The sequence below is a fragment of the Nelumbo lutea genome, chromosome 5 (assembly GCF_056320005.1).
Source record: "Nelumbo lutea isolate HS-2025 chromosome 5, American lotus-T2T, whole genome shotgun sequence".
NCBI lineage: Eukaryota > Viridiplantae > Streptophyta > Magnoliopsida > Proteales > Nelumbonaceae > Nelumbo > Nelumbo lutea.
This window is the reverse complement of record NC_142688.1, coordinates 3655980-3677132: the sequence shown is the minus strand read 5'-3', so window position 1 is coordinate 3677132 and position 21153 is coordinate 3655980. Positions and strand designations below refer to the sequence as shown.

Here is a 21153-nt window from a genome sequence, read left to right as displayed (position 1 = left end):
AGTCTGGTATTACATCTACAATCAGTTAGGGGGTTGGCAAAATCACTGTGACTGATGATTCAATTCTTGTCGACAAGAACAAGAATTGATGCATTGAATGAAATATGTGGTTGGGATGGGCTGTTTTCAATCCATCATTGATCGAGCCAATTTGGAGTGTTTTTGCCCTTTATTTTTATTTTTTCTGTTTAGGAGTACAAGTTGGGTACCTGCTTTGAAAACTTTACGTTGTGTTAGACTCAGGCTTTTAGGCTGGGTTCATTCAGATTTTTAAGTCTCTCAACCTGAACCCGCCTAAGTTCATCCTTAGGTTCAGATCAACCTCTGATTCATTGTTTACAAAGACATTATTGATGAGTCAATGACCCATCAACCCGAACAGTAAAACTGTTCACCTTTCTGATCCTTTTAATGAATCAGAATTGCCTAGTTTTTCATTTTGCTTTAAAATTTTTGATAATAATCACATCAGGGAAAATGAATACCATCTGATCAGTCACCTCTTTTACGATACCTTTTGATTAGCTGTAAAATTTTCCGGTATTATAGTCGGATTTATTGAGTTAAACGGTTAAACGAGTAATCCATTGATCCATAATGAAAGCAGTTCAACCTTTGGGGCAGATTTTGAAACACTGGTTGGTTGAGATTATCTTACTTTTACCATTCGAATAGTTTTAACATGTGATTGTCATGATAGGTTTTGACCTTATAAATATAGGTAAAGTTGGTCGAGTGTATGAATTTGAGTAATTTTGGGCAAAGATGAGTGTGGATTTCACCAAATCATCATCCATAGAGAAATGGTAACCGATCAATGGTTGAGGTGCTTTATTTCAATGGGAGAATCTGGACGGTTTTTTCCTTTTTATGCAACACTTTATAAATTGAAATTGTTGCAGATGTGACCAGGAACGACGATTTGTTGAGATAATAAATAAGGGACAGGAAGAAGGTAGCATGAGATGTGTTGAAAGTAGAAGCCTATGGTTTGTCAATTATAGCAGTTGGAGATAAAAGAAAATGAAAACATTTGTAGACGAAATGGAAGGTCTGTCTTCATCCGCATGGCGCATTTTAGAAACTTGCTGTGATCATCACAGTAGTCTTTAGAAACTTTACTGTCATGCACTGTTTAACCTCAGATGTGAGCAAGTTCTGAATCAATCCAATCAAGGGCGGTGCCAGCATTAAGAAGGAATAGTTCTTTCATTAGGCATGCTCAGCCCTATCAATCCATCCCATCAGAATAGGGTGACATAGGTCCACTGCCATTGAAGGGATTCATCGATTGTAATTGATGAATTTAAACCTGGTTGACTGTTGTTTTATTGGTTTACATGTATATTTTTATATTTAATAAGATATATTTATCATCAAAATGAATTAATATTACATACACACCATAGATGAAATATTGCTTGTGACTAATGATCAACAAAGTTATTTGGCACCACTCAAATAAGGGGCTCGGATCTTTACCCATAGGGCATTATAGTTGCTTATTAGGAATATCTCTGAGGGAAATGTTCCTAATTAGGGATGAAAAATAATTGAGTTTTTTATGAGCTATTTAAGTTTGAATTAATTTTAATTTGAGCTCGAGCATCATATATGGGCTTGTTTGTTAATTGAATTGAGTTTAAGCTCAATAAAACTCAGCTCTTAAGCCTAATCGAACCTAATATAAAATAAAATAATTATATATATATATATATATATATATATTTTTTATAAATTTTAATTTTTTATATGTAAAATAAAAATAAATTATATATATTTAATTTTTTTTTATAAGAAATTTGGTTCACAGTTAAATTTAAACTTGCGAGCTTTTGAGTCCGAGCTTAAATATCTAGCTCGAATCGAAGTTGAATCTGACATTATTGTGATAAACCTAACTCAAATAAACAGATATTCAATTGGGCTCACTCAAATCCACCCCTATTCTCAATACACGACGTGTTCTGTACGTAAAGATGTAGGATTAAAATCTCAAGCTTGAATTTGTTGGTCCTACTATTACATATAGGCGGCTGTGTAACCAACCGATCACAAATAAAGATACCACTACCAGTGTTTACTATACATCGGTGTGAGTCTGTAGGCTCTCACCAGCATGGCCGGTGGGTCAAAATCCCCTGAAATGTGTAGATTGTGATAAAAGAAATTGTAAATGAAATATATTTCCCAATTTAAGGGTTCCCATTCATTATTTGGATGAGGTGTATATAGTGGTTTAGATGACTCGTTTCCATCTCGTTTGCAGTGTGCCCAGGTGCAAACATGTCATTGTCAAGTCCAGACCAGGCTTCAAGAATCAAGATTGGATTGGGTTTGCCTAATTATTGCATCTCTCCCCACCTAAATCGAGTTTGGTCGGATGGTTGAACCGAAATGGTTAAACCGGAACAACTCGCCAGTGATCAGCTGCTTCTGAATTATAGTAATTGTTCTCTTCTCTTCACCAAAACAAAAGTCCTGGCAATTGTTGCGGTGTGTTAGAGCCACTCATCTAGAATTATCTGGGCGGAGAGAGAGAATCTAATGGGAGACGGGGCCCATGAATAAATAAGATGATTGGGATGTGACAAACATCACGCAGGGTTGGGGTGTGGGGTCGTCTCATCTGATACGTGTGTTTCACTTGCTAGTTACTACCCAATAAGGTGCTCATGGCGCACATTAGCAAGTATCATTTTAACGCTTTCACTGTTTTTTACTTATACCTTTTTACCGTTTTACGTCATTGCCATTTTAGAATCCACGGAAATAAAAAGGGGTCGGCACCCTCTGCACTCTGCACTGCAGAGTTCAAAATGTCCAAACATTGAAAAAGGCCCACCATGAGCGAGAGCGGACCGTTGCTACTCGGGTTGCACTGCAGCCAAACAAGTTGATTGGTGTAAAATTGCAAAAAGGAAAAAGAAAGAATAGAAAACCTCTGTCTCTCTCTCGTTGTGTGGAGTGGAGCCCATAGCTGCCCCTCTGCTTTGCTGGCTTTGAGCTCTCCCTTGTTGGTTTTTATGGGATTGTCTGCTGAGAGTTTCAGTTCGCCCAATCGGCACTTCGGCTGATTGAAAACTCATTTTTCCTTGTTGTTTTCTTCTCTTGTTCAATCTTCTCCACTGCCTACTCCTTCATCCACAAGAGGGAGAGATAAAAAAGAGAGAGCGAGAAAAGAAAAGGAAAGGGAGATGCCTCATCTATTTCTATCTGATTTGATGGATCTACAGATCTAACGCTCTCGGAATCACATGGACTGCTCTCTCTTTTCAGATCTCCATCGTCTCCAGCTGTAGAACCCAGTAACTGTCCTGGAACAAGAAAGGAGAAAAGCCTAATAATAAGGTCCGTTTCTTCTTATTGTACTGCTTTTTTCTTTTTCTTTTTTGTTTTGGGAAAATGTGTAATTTTCCGGATTAAGGGTTTTCTTTTTCGGCTTTCTTGATTTTCCGGTTTTTCTCAAAGTGTGAAAATGGAGATGGGTTTTTGATTCGAGTATTAAGACCTTGTCGATTTGGAAAGGTGTATTTTGACTTCTTGTTATTCCACAGCTGCTTGCTGTTTTTTTTTATAGTTATATATATTATATATTTTCAATTTCTGCGGTTATTTAGATTCTATTTGTCTTAGTTCTTCTGTTTCGAAGAGAAACATATGTGGGTTTAAGATTCCAGACCTTTTTCGCTTTGTATTAGCGAGAGGTTTAACTGAAGCAAACCAAGAAAGGCAGGTTTTACCTTTTCCTTTCTCCCCTCAATTACTTTCGGCTTCTTCAATTTGTGTTGGTTTTGTTTTAATTCTGTGGTTTTTCTTTTGATTTATGCTTGTGGTTGTGCTTCCTTGTGCAGTGGAGGAGAAGGCAGGTGGCTTTCTTTATCTAGTGGGGTTTGGATTCGTGTTACATATTTCGTAGATGTGGAGAAATTGGAGGCTGGTTTGGATGAGATGAGGTATGTTATCGGGGTTGATGAACCTTCTGAGGGCCTGTTGGCGGCCATCGTCGGATCGTTATGTCCATACGGGCTCGGATGCTGTGGGTCGACAAGATGGGCTTCTATGGTATAAAGACACTGGGCAGCACTTGAATGGCGAGTTCTCCATGGCCGTGGTTCAGGCCAACAATTTGCTTGAGGATCAAAGTCAGATTGAGTCGGGCCCTTTGAGCTCACTCGAGTCCGGGCCATACGGGACTTTTGTCGGTGTATACGATGGGCATGGTGGCCCTGAGACGTCACGCTACATCAACGATCACCTCTTTCATCATCTAAAACGTAAGATACCCGGCTCCATTGGAACATCAGACAACAGGCTGACTTTTCATACATGCAAATGGATTCTGTTGCGTTTCTGATCAGTGGTTTGAACTTGGAGATCACTTGGTTATTTTCTAACGCTTCCATTTGAATTAATGATTGTTTTTAGGGTTCACTTCCGAGCAACAGTCCATGTCAGTAGATGTAATACGAAAGGCATTTCAGGCAACAGAAGAAGGTTTCCTCTCTGTCGTTACTAAACAGTGGCCAATGAAACCCCAGATTGCAGCTGTTGGATCTTGCTGCCTGGTCGGTGTGATATGTGGAGGGACCCTATATGTTGCCAACCTTGGAGACTCTCGTGTTGTTCTAGGGAGGCTTGTCAAGGCAACTGGGGAGGTGCTCTCTGTCCAGCTTTCAGCGGAGCACAATGCGGGCATAGAGTCTGTGAGACAGGAATTGCATTCTTTGCACCCGGATGACTCACGGATTGTAGTTTTGAAGCACAATGTATGGCGTGTAAAGGGCCTCATACAGGTAAGTTAATCAGTCACCTTTTTAAAATTATTCCCAGATCTCATTAATCTGTTTAACCTTTTCTTTGGGTAGAAAGTAAATGCCGAAAACTTTATTAGAAATGATCAATGAAGATGCAAGAGGAGTTTGTATTCAAGGAGAGAATAGCCATGGCAAAAAAAAGGTTAATCTGTTCAACCTTTTCTTTAGATAAAAGTAAATAATGAAATTACAAATTAGAAATGAAAGGAACAGAGAAAGATGTAGGAAAAAACCTAGAATCCAAGTAGGGAATGGACATGCCAAGAACATACCAAACCCTGGCCAACGGTCAGAAAAAAAGATCATATCCACCTTTCGACGTATCTGTAGTATCACTTCTGAGCATTAGAATCAACCCAGCCAACCTTTTCAAGGATATGAGATGCCAAATCTAGAACAAGCCAAGGTATAAAGTGAAGAAGGAAGACTACATGGGCAGCTAGATGAGCAATACTGGACAATAATAATCCTTGAATCACCTTCAAGCAATACCCCATCAGAACTCAGAGAATGGGATCCCTTGAGGCTATGCACTGAAGGGATTTTAACTTTATTTGCTCCCTTTAAGTAGGCGTCTGATACATGAATGATTGGAACCCTTTTCCCCTTGTTGTTACCCATGTTACCTAGGCACTTCCTAATAGGGCTGTTGCCTGTATTGTGTATTTAAAGTTCTGGTATAAATTCTTGTCCAACACCTTGTTTACCCTCGTTTGTCACTAGAAAATTGAAATGCCTGTGAAACCATACCAGTGAGCAACCTTGAAAATTGATCTCTGATATTATCTTGGGAACAAATGATTTCTTAAATAGCATTGTGGGTGGACCAATGAAGGGTCCATTTGTCCATTAGGAGGTCTGCCAACCCTGTTGTGTGTGTGCGTGCATATATATGTGACATATATTATATTTTTTTGATAAGTATGTGATATATACTATATTTGTGAACATTAATGATTAAACACCTGGTCTACAATTTCAGCAACCACATATTGCTGGTACCACAATTTCAGCATGGGTTTTCCACATATGTGTGACTGTTTTGACAGAATGCTGTCAAGCTTGGAAAATAGTGCAGGAGTTTATGAAAGATCTTACACAATTTGGAGAATTGGGGGGTGGGTGAGAGGGGTGAGGTTGATAGGTGGATTTCTGCAGCCAATCTACCACTCTTTTTAATTGAATTACTATGGTCTATCTTATACTGAGAACTATGCTCTCACACCGAATAACATTTTAGAAATATGCATTCAGTGATGTTCCCACCAGAGCTAGCAGACTCAAGCTTTTATATTTAAATCTGCAATGAGAATGTAATATATATGTATTTTAAGTCCTAATCAAATTGCTCATGTCTATCAAGGATTCAAAGTGGCTCCAACAAATCAAAGGAAACAACTTTTTCTTTTCCCTGTGCTCAAATTTACTAGGAGTTGTTTGGCTTATAAGCAAGTTGTTGAAGGACATCCTAGTAATGACATAAAATGGGTACACAAGGAAAAGTTAGACAACTGATGCTTATCCCTATCATAATTAGTTAAGCACGTAGGATCTCCTTCAATGGTAAGTTTCAAGTGAGAAAAGTAATTTGACATTTGATCTAGCCTAGGATTGGTTTTTGTTGGGGATTTTGTACAGTTACTTGCCAATTTGTTTTGGATCTCTTTTGTTTTAATTGTTAACAGGGGCCATTACTTGGTGTAATGGTAAAATCTTTGGGTTGTCAAGAGTAAGAACGCAGGTTCAAGTCTTGAGAGTGGTCATTTCGTGTGAAAAAAATGCCAAAGGTAGGATCATATCCTATCTAACCCCTCCCAGGACCCCAGATGGCTGGGAGCCTGGCACCAACATTGGGTAATGGCCTTTTTTATTGCTAACAGTAGTAAAGGAATTTTTTTTCCTTGGAAGAAATCCTCATGACTGGGAGATGGCTTGGTGAACCATGTATTTTTCAACTACAAATTCTCAGTGAGCTTCTGGACCTGGGTGAGAGGAATATTTGGGCTGCAGAATGTTGTCTGGAATCAATTGAAGCCCCTTTTTCTGTCATTTAGGGTATTTGGTCAAAAGAAATGCTAAGATATTTGAAAGCAAAATACAGTCAGAAGATTTGGTTGTTAGGAAGATACAAGGCATGATGTTTTCATGTCTTGGAGTTCATAAACTGTTTAGGAGAATACTCTGTACTTCTTTTCCCCTGAAGGAGACTCTTTTTGTGCAATTGGCACTAATCAAATGCAATTTACTTGACTTTTTGTATATTCATATTGTATGGTCTCTTGGTGTACATGGGTTCTTCATTAGTCATTACAAATCCATACTATACCTTCTTCAAAAAAAAAATGCAAGTTATGTTGTTACTGGCTTAGGTGGCCCACTATTGACCGTGTAGGTGTTACTGTCCAACTTTAAGATGTCTTTTTTTGAAGTTGTGACATGGCAATAATTAAGGCTGTCAACAGACTCTACCTATTGGATAGGATGCAGATTTGACTTCATCCAATCCAATAAAAATCCAAGTCCAATTATTTGTAATGCATATATATTATAATATTTTATATTATATACATTTCATGTGTAAGTTCAAAATAATTATTTTTTTTATTTTTTATTTTAATGACAAGTGCAGTCATATTAAACCTGAATCTGAATTGAGTCCAATATTTTGGATTTTGGATTGGATTTAGATTTGGAAATTCAATAATCAGATTGGATTCAGATGTAGCTGAATCTGATCTATATTCAACCTGATTAGAGACCTAGTATTGATGGTTGTTTCTTAAGACCCACAACATACTAGAGATGGGACTATGGAATGTTAAGTAATGAAGTGGCAGAGGGCTAATATTTTTTTTAGCTTAGTTAGGGACATCTGGACGTGTAGTTTTCCAGTCTATTCCCCATCTCTTTACTGCTTATCTTTTTCTGTTTATTTTTGGTATTACATATTACACATGACAGGAGGGTTAAGGGGATTGGGACAGAACAGGGTGCATGTGAGGTTCACTGACCTTTCCACAGAGAGCCTACAGTCATGTAGGCCTGCGCCTCCATATTTGGAGAGACGCCAATTGACCATCTCAGCTACTGGGTCATCAGCATCTTTTTCTCTTTATTGTATCTTTGACCAGAACTTTTTTGAGAGCTAGGCTGTACTTTGAACTGAGAATATTATCTTGTTGTCTAAACAAATCTTGGAGACATAATCTCTGGGTTATTCTGTACTTCAAAATCACTGACTTGATCTTAAACCATTTAAATGCCCATAAACTAGACTATGTATTCTTATTTCCAGCTTCATATGTAGTTACATAGATACTGCCTAATGTATCCAGTTATCTTCATTGAACTTGTGCTCGAATTGCAATGTTTTCTCCTGATTTTCCTTGTTCTAGGTCGTAATCATTGCTTTGATTATATTATTACAAAGTGTGGTTTGTCAATCTTACAGTTTGATGTATTATTTATGGAGAGTTTTCCTATGTCTTTGACCATATTCGTATTAACTTGAGCTTTGTAGAAGTTTGTAATTTGCTAAGGTTGCCTTGTCAAATCGTGCTGACAATAAAAAATGAATTTAGCCTTAAGTGGATGTTTTGGATAGTTTGTGTCTTTGTGAGGCTTATGAGGGAAAGAAGCAATAGAACTATCTCAGTTGTGTGCGAAGATGTTGAAATTGCCTTGAAAAAGGTTACATTTTGCCAAGTTATTCTGATGATAGAACAAATGCACTGATTGAGATTATCAAAGAAAAAAGAACAAATACATTGGAAAGAAAAATTACTGGGATGGATGAAGTTGAACAACTTGGACATGGGCATATGGCAATGGTGGATCTTGATATGGCATGGTGCCTTGTATCCTTAACCGTCTGGCATGTCAATCTTTAGAAATCACGTCAAAGTTCATGCCCACAAGTGTCAATTTACACATAATTTAAAAGTGCACTGGAAATATTTTAACTATATTCCATTCTTAATAGATGAGTCCATGTGTCCATAAGATTCAATTACATAAATGATTTAAAAATAAGTGAAAATATGTCCATAATCATATCTGTCCGACATTCCAATATTTAGAAATCATGGTGCAGTTAATGTAGGAGTAAGACTCAAATGATGTAAAAAAGCAAAGGCATTACCCAATACTGGTTCCAACTATCCAGGGTCTTGGGAGTTGGGAAGTGTTCTACTAGATGGAAGACTTTGCATTTTAGCATGAATTGGTCACTTTCAGGCTCAAATCTGCATTCTCACACTAGTCAACCTGAGATTTCACCATCACCATGCAATGTCCCCAATTAAAAAGTACGGTGAAATATGTTAGACAGTATAGAGCACTGGCATGAGGTACCCACAATTGGATACCTCACTCAGATAGGTAATGAGATAGGCGTAGACAGTGTAGCTGGGTAGAGATGTTATGCTATTGGGTGCTTCTGTGCCTGCATAATGTAGTCCTAGGATCTGGTTTTTGGCTTTGTTTATGCATCTTTGATAAGTTATTTTTCCTTGAAAGAGTTGTTGATAAACTAGAATATTGCAATTTTTTCATCTTTTGCATTAACAAGTCTCTTTGAGCTGGTTATTCATTAAAATAAAATTGTGGAAATGAAAGAAAACTTGGAATGGAAGTGCTGACAGGTTATTGAAAGAGTTGGGGGCAATATTTTGGTGTCCCATTACCAATCAAAAAATATTTTGGTGGTGCATTTTGGGGACAGAGATTTTGAACAATTCTTTCTGGTTCAGAAATTTGCCAATAGATAGGAGGTTCAACGGTTCATTTCCACACAATAAGAGGGCAGAACTTTGATTTCTAATATGAGCATCAACAAACACATCTGAAGATTCTTTTAGTAAGGGAAACAGCCAATAGGGAAGATGCATTCTGGGAATCTTCTATGGGGGGCTGACATTTGTAAACTTTTTTTTTTACTATCTTAGGCTTCTGGTAAGCCTATTTTTAATAAAGATAATGGATTTAAGGTTAATAAATTGGGATGCCGCTGATAAGTATGAATTTCATAACCTATGTAACTGGCAATTAGGGCTGGCGCTTCCAAATGTTGCTGCTTAGAATGTCTATTTTCATTTTTACTAGATTTAATTGAGGTTTTTGTAGATACTGAAAACTTATTCAGAATTAAGGTTAATATTTCATTTTTGTTTCCTTTCGGTAGTGTAACAGGATTTATGACCTTCAAATGATTTCTTTCTGATGTTTTTTCCCATCTGGCAGGTTTCTAGATCTATTGGCGATGTGTACTTGAAGAAGGCTGAGTTCAATAGGGAACCTCTGTATTCTAAGTTCCGCTTGCGTGAACCCTTCAGGAGACCAATACTGAGCTCCGAACCATCAATTTCAGTGCATCAATTGCAGCCACATGATCAATTTCTTATATTTGCATCTGATGGTCTATGGGAGCACCTTAGCAATCAAGAAGCAGTCAATATTGTTCAAAATCATCCACGCAGTGTAAGTGTTATCTGGACAGACCCTTACCTGGGAATCATTATTTCTATAACCTAAGAGATTAATTTCCATCATCTAGTAGATTGTCTGTAAAATGTACCTTGACATCAGTGGAATTAGTCATTTTAACATGAAATAAAATCTAGAATCCTGGGTACCTGGATCTGGATAATGGATCAGATAGCCTTAGTGTACCTTGACGTCAGTGGAATTAACCATTTTAACATGAAATAAAATCCAGAATCCTGGGCACCTCGATGATGTATATTGTCTAAATTTTCATTTTTGCTAATAACGTAAGAGATTTGTTTGAAAATTTGCTGATTAGTTTGGAACAGCATTATAGTAACCAATAAAAAACGTTTTGGGGGCAACCTTTTAATTAGCCACTGGAGTTGACGACTTATATTTAAGGGAAAATAGAAACTAATGCTTTTATTGTGGATGGACCTATTATTAAAGGGTTTGTCTATTCACTGTCCTCTTGGGTGTATTGAGCTTTTTTACTGCTGCATGTTTTTTTACTAGTCCACTCCACCTGATTCCTGTCTAGGTGTCTTTTATAACATGTCACACATGTGCCCAACTGACTAAAGTCTCTGTACTGTATAAATTAAAATGGACCACCCCCTTCAGTTCGGTGCTACAGCCAGGAAAATGTAACAATATATTTTTGCCTGGTTAGGTGGAAATACATGATCTGAGATTTATTCTTACTGGTATAAAAGTTCTTATGCTCATGCAGGGAAGTGCTCGGAGGCTTGTGAAAGCTGCACTGCAGGAAGCAGCAAAGAAAAGAGAAATGAGATACTCAGACCTGAAGAAGATAGACCGTGGAGTTCGCCGGCATTTCCACGACGACATAACAGTCATCGTTGTTTTTCTCGACTCAAACCTTGTGAGCAGGGCCAGTACAGTCAAAGGTCCCACGCTGTCTGTGAGAGGGGGTGGGATCAACCTACCTGCAAACACTCTTGCCCCTTGTGCCACGCCTGTGGAACTTGGTACCACATGATGAAGCCATCTCTTTTATTCTCTTTGTTGTACTAATATGTGACCCTACTTGAATCCTCTGTGACTGTCAGGTAGCATTCAAGAGAGAGAGAGAGAGAGTAGGAGGCATTGAATTCTTTAGTGTACACTATAACATTTAACTGTGGGGACAGGTAAATGAATTTAGTTTCGGAGCTTCAAAAGAAAAAAAAGGTGGGGAAGGAAAGAATTTATTTCCTTGGAACAGATCCTCCTACTTGTCTTCTTTCGAATCTGGCTTCTGTAAATTGTGTGAAACAGCTTCCTTGGCAATCGAAGTTCATCTTTTCCTTTTCCCCATCCCTTGGGCCTGTTTGTTTGTTACCGAAGTCTATTCTGGTAGAAATTGAATTTATTTTGTTATAGCTCCGTGGATGATGTTCTACAGCAACCGTTGACGGAGTGTCATTGACGACAAATTATATGTGAACAGCTCAAAGCAATTTCTTCCTTTCTGTTTCTTCATTAGTTGTAGCTAGAGCTATGGGGTATGAGGTATTGTTCTTTTCGAGTGCCGTTGATGGATCATAGATTGAATGACTTGGTACTTTGGTAGCCGGGTTTTGGTAATTCCATTATTCGGGACGATGGGGTTTGCGTACTGTGTTTTTTTTTTTTCTGTACCCAAGGCCCAAGTGATTCATATTTCATACATCGGGTTGGGCATCCGAGACTAAAACCTGTTGGTGCATTGGTGGGGAGCCAGAATCTGGAAGGGTCAGCGGGCCTGCCTCCTATGTCCTAGCCTAGGCTTGCCACTTTACTATGAGTTGCCAGAAGATCGTGACCGCTTGACTCTAATCCAGTCTGTTGGTGAAGCGCGTCGATCCAGATAGTATGTTGTTTACTCTGGAGTGGACAATGGACATACCTATTAAAGACTCCTATTCTATGAAACAACAGGTGACCTATCGATTAACTAAATATGAAAGCCCTCAGGTGAGAAGATGATAGATAAAACCAACCTTATCTTACCGGCTCGGAAAATGGAAACTTGTTTTCTCCTATACTAATCCTAACTTTCTTGAGGTGAGAATGAGGAACCCAGATTTCCTACCCATTCTCTATGCCGTTTGGAGAAAGAGATGGTATGAGTTTTTGAGCGAATGTTAGACAGGCACGGGCAGGGTTTTCAGTTTTCACTTGTTTCCTCATCAATTCGAATAACCTCTTCTTCCTCAAAAATATTTATCCGTGGGCTAGGGTGGAGATAGAGAGATAACACGTTGGTTTACTTTGCGAAATTAACTGAAAGAACTGCTTTTGCTTTCTGGAGTTGAAATCAATACAGCAAAAACTAAAAAGCGCATATGCGCCGTCTGTTAAAGCTGATTATGTCCTGCTTAATCTTCCAAATGGCACTCATTCCACCACGGCAGCTCCTGCCGAACAGAAAGCACTCGTTGAACGTGGGCCATTGGAGTCACCGTCCTTCAAGTTTCTGCCTCAGGCCCAACTGCCCAAGAATGATATGGTGCTGCCAGCACAAAATTATAGTAACTTCAACTTTGTCAAGAAGATGGAATAGATAGAAGAAACAAATTTAAAGCGAATAAATTGTTTCTCTAACTAAATATGGTTTTCTTCCCTCGATAAATTCTTAAAATCTCTACCCATTTATTATTAGGGTCCATTTGGTTTACAATCTAAATCTTTCAAAATTGGAATCAGAATGGTCCAATCCCATAATTTATTTGGTTCGTAAAAGAATAAGAATGAGAATTAGAATAAGCAGCAATGAGATTTCATTCCTAAGAGATGGGACAAGGAATTTCCATTCCCTCAATTTGAGGAATCCCATTCCAGCAGGAATGATGATTCATATTCCGGACCAGTTGCCTGACTATCAGGTACCTATTGACAATTTATGATGTAATTTTATTTCAATAGTACAGGGGCGCATTTGGGCAGCCCAGATTGACCCAGACCACAATTTTAAATGTGTTGGGTTTGGATGTTCAGCCTTCGGGCTGGACTTGAACCCAAAACCTTGGGCTTTCTTATTTTTCAGAAGGGGCCCAATCTTAGGGTCCATTTTGTTTGCAGTCAGAATTGGAGTCGGAATTATTTATTCCCATAGTTTGCTTGATTCAAATTGGATTTGGAATCAGCTGGAATGAAATTTCATTCCCAAAGTGGGAGGGAATGGCCATTTCTTCAAACGGAGGAATTTCATTCCACCGGGAATGAGAATGGGATTCCAATTCTGCTCAACTAAACAGTTAGATTCTGATTCCAATTCAGATCCCTATTCCCATAAACCAAACGGGACCTTAGTCTTTGGGTAGCACATGTCCAATTCAAGCTTTGCCCCACCATTTACATAAATACATATATAAATTGCACTTTGGTTCGAGAAGCACAATTGTATAGAGGCACAAAACATGGTTTGTTAATGAGACAAAACAACACAAAGTTGGCGTAATGCGGCAAAAGTAATTCGTTTTTCTCCTTCAAAGCAACTTGTTTTTTTTTTCTTTCTTTTTTCTTGACAAATAATGTTTAAAACTGAAAAGAGTTGCTTTTTTTTTGGGAAGTAAAAACTAAAAAGAATCTTTATGCTATATGAAAGGTGCTACTATGCGAACCCCAAAATTCTCTTATCATTTTACACGGTACATACAGTATAAAAAGCGTTTTTCAATGGCTTTGGCCAAAAGACTTCTCAGTCAAGAGCGTTTGGGTGCTCTTTAGTCTTTACGATTGTTAGATACATTGTTTCTCAGCCACTCAGGAGTCAGGACATAAGATTCTTCTTAGCACCAAATCTGGAACTGGAGTTTTGGGCCTTATTTTGAAGGGCCTGGATCCACGGGCCTTTGTAAACAACAACCGTTCATAATTCATAATTCATACATACAGCCCAAAATGTTAATACAAGCAAAGCGATGATTGTTTTGGTGAGTGCGACAAGCATTGACAACAAACCCATTTCCACCTGATGTCCCTTTAATGCTTTCTGCGACATGTTTGCTGTAATTGAGACTCCGTTGCGTAACAGGTAACTGATATTAATCCCTTCTAAATTCTAATGCTCTACTCTATTAATCCACGAGCAAATTAGGGTTTAGGACACTAAACTGGGCGAATAAGTGCGCGAGGTAGGAGAGAGAGAGAGAGAGAGATTGGTGGCGAGGGATTTACGAGGGGGAAAGACTGTTTTTTCTTATGTGCCAGAGCATATTCACGCCACCCATGAAGACCCATTCCTCTAAAACTGTTCCTTTATTTACTTGTTTATTCTTAAAAGGTACAAGTTTCAATATCCACGAAAGGTTCCTCCTTTCTTCCATCAAGCCCCTTGCTGCTCCTTTGCGCCTGGCCTGAGAGAACACCAACAGAGTAACAGTAACAGCAACAAAGCAGAAGCAAGCAAAAGAAGATGACACTCACATGTCTACTTTGGTTCAAAATGCTTTTTCCACACCAACTAATCTGTTGTACTAAACAATCAATTGATTTGAACGACTAACAACATACCCATCCTCCCATCCAGAGTCTCTCACATATGCTCATACCCAACAAAATTTACCTTTGCTAGTCTAGTCTACCGTCCAGGTCTGCACAGTTCTGCCAATTGGTTGCAGCATGAACTTGGGTCTAGGTCTAGGGTTACTTGACCCGTATGGTGGCCTAGACCAGCATTAAGCTAATTTGGCTGGCAAGTACAAACTCATGCAGTTAGATGGTTGAACCCTGATGTCTGAACACTCTTGAGTCTGAATAAAGGTTCAACTGGCATTTCCTTAAAAAGTATTTTTGAAATTGGTATTTCCCTAATGGGATCCGTCAAACTGTAAGATCTTGATCCTCTCTGCTTCTATAGAGAAGATCAAGATTCAGTTGCCGCAGACTCGCATCTGTTTAGCAAAGAGATCTCTTGAGTTAATGGCGCTTCTCTGCCGGACTACTCCACATGCATGCCAATTGTTTGAAGCAGGTGCAGAGAGAGAGAGAGAGAGAAGGGCTTCATACTCTAGAGGCAGGTTTATATGCATTTGCAATAGAATATTTGGTAGGGCCACAGCTCCTCCACGACTCCATCACCGTTTATTGGTTGAAAATATGCATTGAGCACCGTGTTTCCAACCAACTGATGGTGGTTGATAAAAGGCAACACAGGCGTTCCAGAGTTGCAGCAAGTAGCTAACACTAACCTCCCTCGCAGAGTCGCAGAAGATAATGGTTAAGCAATACCGGGATGTACCGCATACGTACGTATGTATTATTTACAGAAAAGAAAAAAAAAAAAATTACAGTCTTTGTCCGGAAAACCCCCAGTCATGCACCCCCCACACCAAAAATCCACCAAATCCTTACCCTTATCTTGCTGTCCTTCAGAGATTCTTTGAAGGTCTCCAGCCAGGTATCTGATTTGATGTTTACAAGGGCTGGGGATTACTTCTTTCCTCTTAGGGATAAAATTGTCCTTTCAGAAAGAGGAAAGGATAATTATGTCTTTTTGTCCCCAGAGCCCCACTAAACCCACATTTCACCTTCACTAACTTCACTTAATCTTCACGTTTCACAAATCAGTGAAATAACAAACAGACCAACAAAACCACTGTCCCGGTTATTTAATAACTTTTTATCATTATTGTCATTAATTATTAATTGTCACTACTTAGAAATACAAAACACTAAAAACAAAGACTACCCTCTCTCTCTCTCTCAGAGTCACTCTGACTCTAACCTTCTTACCACCTTTGACTCCTCTTTTCTCTCACTGTCCCCGTGGTCCCCCAGACCAAAACCCTCTCTCCCTCTCTCTCTAAAATAGCTGCCAAATTTAGCAGAACCTCCATTAGATAGCAGAAATGCATTGCTCCAATACATCAAATAGAAGAAAATGGTTTGCCTTTCTAATCTTCGGATACCATAGCCAGGTGGTTCATTGGCTAGAGATTAGTGAAGATGGAAGCAGGACTTGACCCCAGACTTTATTACCTGGATTCTGCCTTTTCTCTTACTCCCAGCTGCTCCCTTCCTACAAAACCTCTCTGCTATCCAACATCACCATTCTTTCAACATAACAAGTAGAACCAGAGAAGAGCAAAAGAAGACAAAGCTATTTTCTATATATGAAGACTGTTCTCTCATTATCGGGCCTCTTCTGAAACCATTTCTCCCAAACTACCATCTTCCTTCCCCTTCCATCTGCCAAAACTGGAACTATCCAGTCCTCCACTTGTTTTTCTCATCAAGCCAGACATCCCTGTCTATTTTACCGAGAAATGAGATGTCTTGACCTGAAAGTACCTGCGTTTCTTTCTGTGTCTGAAACCTCTCTTAAGACCAATACAACCTCCACGGCAGTAGAAACCCAACTCTGTTTTATTAAGCAAGCAGATGGGTTTCTCTAAAAGAACCATGCTGGCTGCTTTATCCTAAAGCTAGCACCCAGCACTGCCATTTTAGCAAAACCCACTTTTAATTTAGCAACAGAGGAATGGGTTGTGTAGCCTCTAAGCTAGAGGGGGAAGAAGAAGTAGTCACCCTCTGTAGAGAAAGGAAACGCCTCCTGAAATCAGCGGTGGAGCGCCGCTACACCCTCGCCGATGCGCATTGCAGATACCTTCACTCTCTCTACGCCGTTGCAGCGGCGATAAGGCTTTTTGTTGCTCGTCATTCCTCTCCACCTTCGCCGTTCCTCATCACCTTCCCTCCCCCTTGTCCTTCCTCACCCTCTACCGCCACCCATAACGTAATCTCCAACCCCATGTTTCTCCAGCAGGCACCATCAGAATCAACAGAAGAAGCCGCTGCCCGTCAGTCATCGGATTCTTCCAGTTGTTCAGACTCTTCGGAGACGAGGAGGGAGGAGGAAGCGGGAAGAGAAGAACAAGAAGAACATGAGGGTTGCCAGTATTTTTACTCAGAAATGCCCCCACCACCGTCCCCACAGAGGGATTTCGGGTGGGACTTCTTTAATCCGTTCGACGGAGTGAGAGCAGAGGTGATTGGTGGATTCAGTCGGAGCTCCGATGAAGACTTGAAGGTGGTGAGGGAGGAGGAAGGGATACCAGAGCTGGAAGAAGACGAGGAAAGAGAAAGAGGAGAGCAGAATGCAGTGATGGTTGCGGAAGATGAGAAACATGAAGAAAGTGGAGCAGAGGTTGTAGATGTAGTGAGCAGTGCTAATTTGAACGGTGGAGAGCAGAAGGGGCTCACTGTGATTGATACCCCTGAAAGGGGTAGGGAATTATTGGAAGCATTGAAGGATGTGGAGGACCACTTCATAAGGGCGTATGACTCTGGCAAGGATGTCTCCAGGATGCTGGAGGCCAATAGAGTTCATCTGCAATCTGGTCTTGAGGAGATTAAAGGTGGGTTCTTTGTACACAAGTGTTCATTTTTCTACGTTTCTCCTTAGATTCGTATGTGGGTCTACTTAATTTTTTTTTTCTGCTGCAAATTTGCGGAGGAGTTTGTTTTATTTTTTTATTTATACTTTTTATTTAATTTTGTACCTTACAATAAAATCTGATTGATTGGGGATCCCGTGATTAAAACAATGTGAAACTCAGCTTCTCCTTTTCAGCTATTTCTTTACTTTGTGGTGTCCTCCCAGGTAAAACCGTAAAAAGTTGCACATTCAGTTTACAGGGGTTCAACTTCCTCTGTATTTTTTGTTATCTCTTATCTGGGTATTCCTCTCTGATTTCAAGGAAGCTTAATTTGTTAAACTAGATATCTCTCTATGACTTATTCTACCATTACTTGCGTTGGTTCATATTTATCAATTTCTACGTAATGGTAAATCCAACTATGCCTGTAACTAACCTATTTATACCAATTAAATGCAGAGAACTCCACAAAAATCATCCAAGCCATAACGTGGCACAGGTCTACTTCGTCTCAATCTTCATCTTGTAAGAGTTTCCTCGCGTCCAGTTCCAAAAGTTCCTCCACATGGACAGAATTTAAGAACGACCTCTTTGATGATTATGGAGGAATGGAATCAGGGAGCCATTCACTGACGCTAGGAAGGTTATACGCTTGGGAAAAGAAGTTGTACGAAGAAGTTAAGGTAAACAAATTTCAATTACTTCTACATCCACTTCAACTTTCATGCTTTGCTTCTAGAGCCAATGCCATTCTTTTCCACCATTGGGTTTGTTGTCTGAAATCTGCTGTTATATTATTGAACCAAATCCCCTGTTAAATGTTCTTATTTTCACGTTCATGCGCACAATACACAAACTCCGAATCATTTCTCCCTATTTAGTTTAGATTTTTTTGGTATTCCCCTTGTCCTTTTTAGAGTCTCGGTTTAACACTGGATCATGCTGTTCTCTATGAAAAAACCTTGAGATTTATGATTGAACTTTCCGGTAGGTCATTCTATATCATAATTTCATGGTGTTGCCATATAATTTTCAATGCTAGTATCCTTCAGTTACACTACCTAGAAATCTAGTTCAATGATTGGCCTGATTTTAGTCATTCAGCATGGAAGAGCTGTAGGATGCAACATTTTAAGTATGCAGTATGTTGCACGAGAAAATGGTTAGTTGATATGATTGGCTGTTTGAAACCTTCCAAAATTACACACCTGTTGGTCAGAAACAAATTTTGGCCGAGGGCATAATTAGGGGTGTCAAACTGTCAATGGACTGGCTTTGGGTTGGACCAAAGTATTTATTGGATTGGATAGGACCTGGTCCATTTGTAATGGGTTCATATTGGACTGGGTCGGATTGAACCAATATCTGGTCCATTGACATAAGATAAGACATAATGTCTAAGGCCATCCTGTCAAACCTTTGACATGAGATCCCTTCAGATATGCAATAACTCAGCAAATTTCTTTCTCTTATCAATAATAATTTAGTACTGCATCGAGACCTAATAACTCCTTTTACAATTTTTTTCCTGCCTTGTAGGCTGGAGACAACACACGGAAACTTTATGAGCGAAAATGCTCACAACTGCGGAACCAGGATGGTAGGGGAGATGATGTTCGTTCATTGGACAAAACCAGAGCTACAGTAAAAGATTTATATACTAGAATTTTGATTGCCATTAAGAGTGCTGAGTCAATTTCAAACAGAATTCAGAAATTAAGAGATGAAGAACTGCAGCCACAGCTGGTTGAACTGCTACAAGGGTAAGGCATTAAACGGTACAGACTTGTTGCTTGCAAAACTTGTAACCCCCCCCCCCTCCTCTCCCCCTTGTTTGGTCTTATATGTAACCCCCACCTGGACTTTTGCAGTTTAATGAAAACCTGGAAGATTATGTTGGAATCTCATGAAACCCAGAACCGCATAATGTTTGAAGTGAGATCCTTTACCTGCCCTGCTTATGGAAAGTTTTGCAATGATTCACATCGTCTTGCTACCCTTCAGCTCGAGGCTGAAATTCAGAATTGGCTTGAGTGTTTTTCTGGGTACATTACTGCACAAAGAGCCTATGTGGAAGCTCTAGATGGGTGGCTGTCCAAGTTTATTGTCCCTGAAGTTGAATTCTATTCCAGGGGCAGGTCTTCAATACCACCATATCGAGCTAGTGGACCTCCATTGCTCGTGATTTGTCATAGTTGGTTAAACTCCCTTGAGAAATTGCCCGATAAGACGGTAATATATGCCCTCAAGAGCTTTAGAAAAGACATCCGAGCTTTGTGGGTTCAGCAAGGGGAGGAACAACAACAGAAGAGGAAGGTTGACAACCTTGCTAAAGAACTTGACCGGAGGGTTCTTGGATTCCAGAAGGTAGAGACCAGGATTCTCGAGTCCAAGCTTTCAGAACACAAAATTGAGCCAGACGTTCAGCAACGGATTGAGTACTTGGCAGAGAGGAGGAACCTATTAGATATGTTTAGGAAGAGACTGGAGATGGAGAAGTCAAAACACCATAATTGCATGCAGGAAACACAGCAGATCACGCTAAATGGGTTTCAGACTGGATTTTCTTCAGTTTTCGAGACACTTGCAGAATTCTCCAAGGCATCCCTAAAGATGTACGATGAGCTTGTGACATTCAGTGAAAAGGCAAATGGGAAGGGTGGGAACCCATCCTACATTGAAGGTTCTTCTCAAGTTGAAGTAAATGGTATGTAACGATGGGAATCAAGTTGTGAAATTGTATATTAGCTTTTGTCGAAGCAGCTCGCTGAGACATTTATTTATGACAGGCTCTAGGAAGTAGCCCTGTTTTGATTATTTTTTGTCAATAGACTCTGTTCCTGCTCACAGTTTTGTTTTAGGAGATGTAACATCTTGATGTCTAGCATCCCTCTTGCTCAGAATAAGTGACAAGCTGTGTCAAAGGAATTAAAGTGGACGATCCCTATGTAAGACTTGGTTTGGTGTTGCAGCGGAGGACTATGATGGCTAACAAGGGTAGTTTGACTGCAAGTCATCGATATTTCCCCTCGACTCTCTCCTCAGTAGTTTTTGTTTAGGTATCGGCGTTTGGCTCTCAATCCCTCGAATCATACCCATCGTTAACAAAGGGGATGGCTATTATGTGCATTTGTGAGCATTTTGCTTGCTCCAAAGGTAAGAGAATGGTATGCTAAGAGACTGAAATTTCAAATTTGTGGTACATAAACTTGCTTGTGATTGATTCTGCGAGTGGTTTAGAAATCAGGCGGAGCGTGTAGGGGAGGCCTGCTTGGTTTAGAAACTGGGCGTAACCCTCTCAGGGAGGCAATCAGTCTCTGCCTAAACCTAAAGCTGTGTTTGGTTTTGTTTATATGGGCTTTCTTACCTTTCCCTTTTGCCATCTTTTTCCTTCAAACCAAACACAGGCTAAAGTTCCTTTGCTCTGAGCCCAGGAAAACGTTGTTGATTACCTACTTTTATTACTATATATAATATAAATT

General features: G+C 39.5%; 2 protein-coding genes across 4 annotated transcripts; both read left to right on the top strand.

Annotated features, from left to right (window-relative positions):
- The first annotated feature begins 2791 nt into the window (after nucleotides 1-2791).
- On the top strand, nucleotides 2792-11624 carry LOC148849888 (putative protein phosphatase 2C 60). 3 transcript variants are annotated; one of them, XM_088946848.1, is made up of 5 exons: nucleotides 2792-3351; nucleotides 3855-4277; nucleotides 4429-4796; nucleotides 10059-10295; nucleotides 11038-11624. In XM_088946848.1, exons 2-5 carry the CDS (start codon nucleotides 3959-3961, stop codon nucleotides 11305-11307), a joined length of 1194 nt encoding a protein of 397 aa, XP_088802974.1. In that variant the 5' UTR covers nucleotides 2792-3351; nucleotides 3855-3958; the 3' UTR covers nucleotides 11308-11624. The 3 variants fall into 3 exon arrangements, with proteins under 3 accessions (XP_088802974.1, XP_088802976.1, XP_088802977.1); XM_088946850.1 differs by having other exon boundaries at nucleotides 3331-3732; XM_088946851.1 differs by lacking the exon at nucleotides 2792-3351 and adding an exon at nucleotides 3374-3736.
- Nucleotides 11625-15544: 3920 nt separating this feature from the next.
- LOC148849887 (protein ALTERED PHOSPHATE STARVATION RESPONSE 1-like) lies at nucleotides 15545-20609 on the top strand. The gene is made up of 4 exons (XM_088946847.1): nucleotides 15545-17650; nucleotides 18131-18354; nucleotides 19211-19434; nucleotides 19543-20609. Exons 1-4 carry the CDS (start codon nucleotides 16774-16776, stop codon nucleotides 20384-20386), a joined length of 2169 nt encoding a protein of 722 aa, XP_088802973.1. The 5' UTR covers nucleotides 15545-16773; the 3' UTR covers nucleotides 20387-20609.
- The last annotated feature ends 544 nt before the right edge of the window (nucleotides 20610-21153 follow it).

Bases quoted from the DNA above. Each gene is read 5' to 3' on its own strand.
- LOC148849888 (XM_088946848.1), top strand. From the start codon at position 3,959: ATGTTATCGGGGTTGATGAACCTTCTGAGGGCCTGTTGGCGGCCATCG. The intron at 4,797-10,058 runs GTAAGTTAATCA...CCCATCTGGCAG, and splicing joins GTGTAAAGGGCCTCATACAG to GTTTCTAGATCTATTGGCGA. The intron at 10,296-11,037 runs GTAAGTGTTATC...ATGCTCATGCAG, and splicing joins TTCAAAATCATCCACGCAGT to GGAAGTGCTCGGAGGCTTGT.
- LOC148849887 (XM_088946847.1), top strand. From the start codon at position 16,774: ATGGGTTGTGTAGCCTCTAAGCTAGAGGGGGAAGAAGAAGTAGTCACC. The intron at 17,651-18,130 runs GTGGGTTCTTTG...AATTAAATGCAG, and splicing joins TGGTCTTGAGGAGATTAAAG to AGAACTCCACAAAAATCATC. The intron at 19,435-19,542 runs GTAAGGCATTAA...GGACTTTTGCAG, and splicing joins CTGGTTGAACTGCTACAAGG to TTTAATGAAAACCTGGAAGA.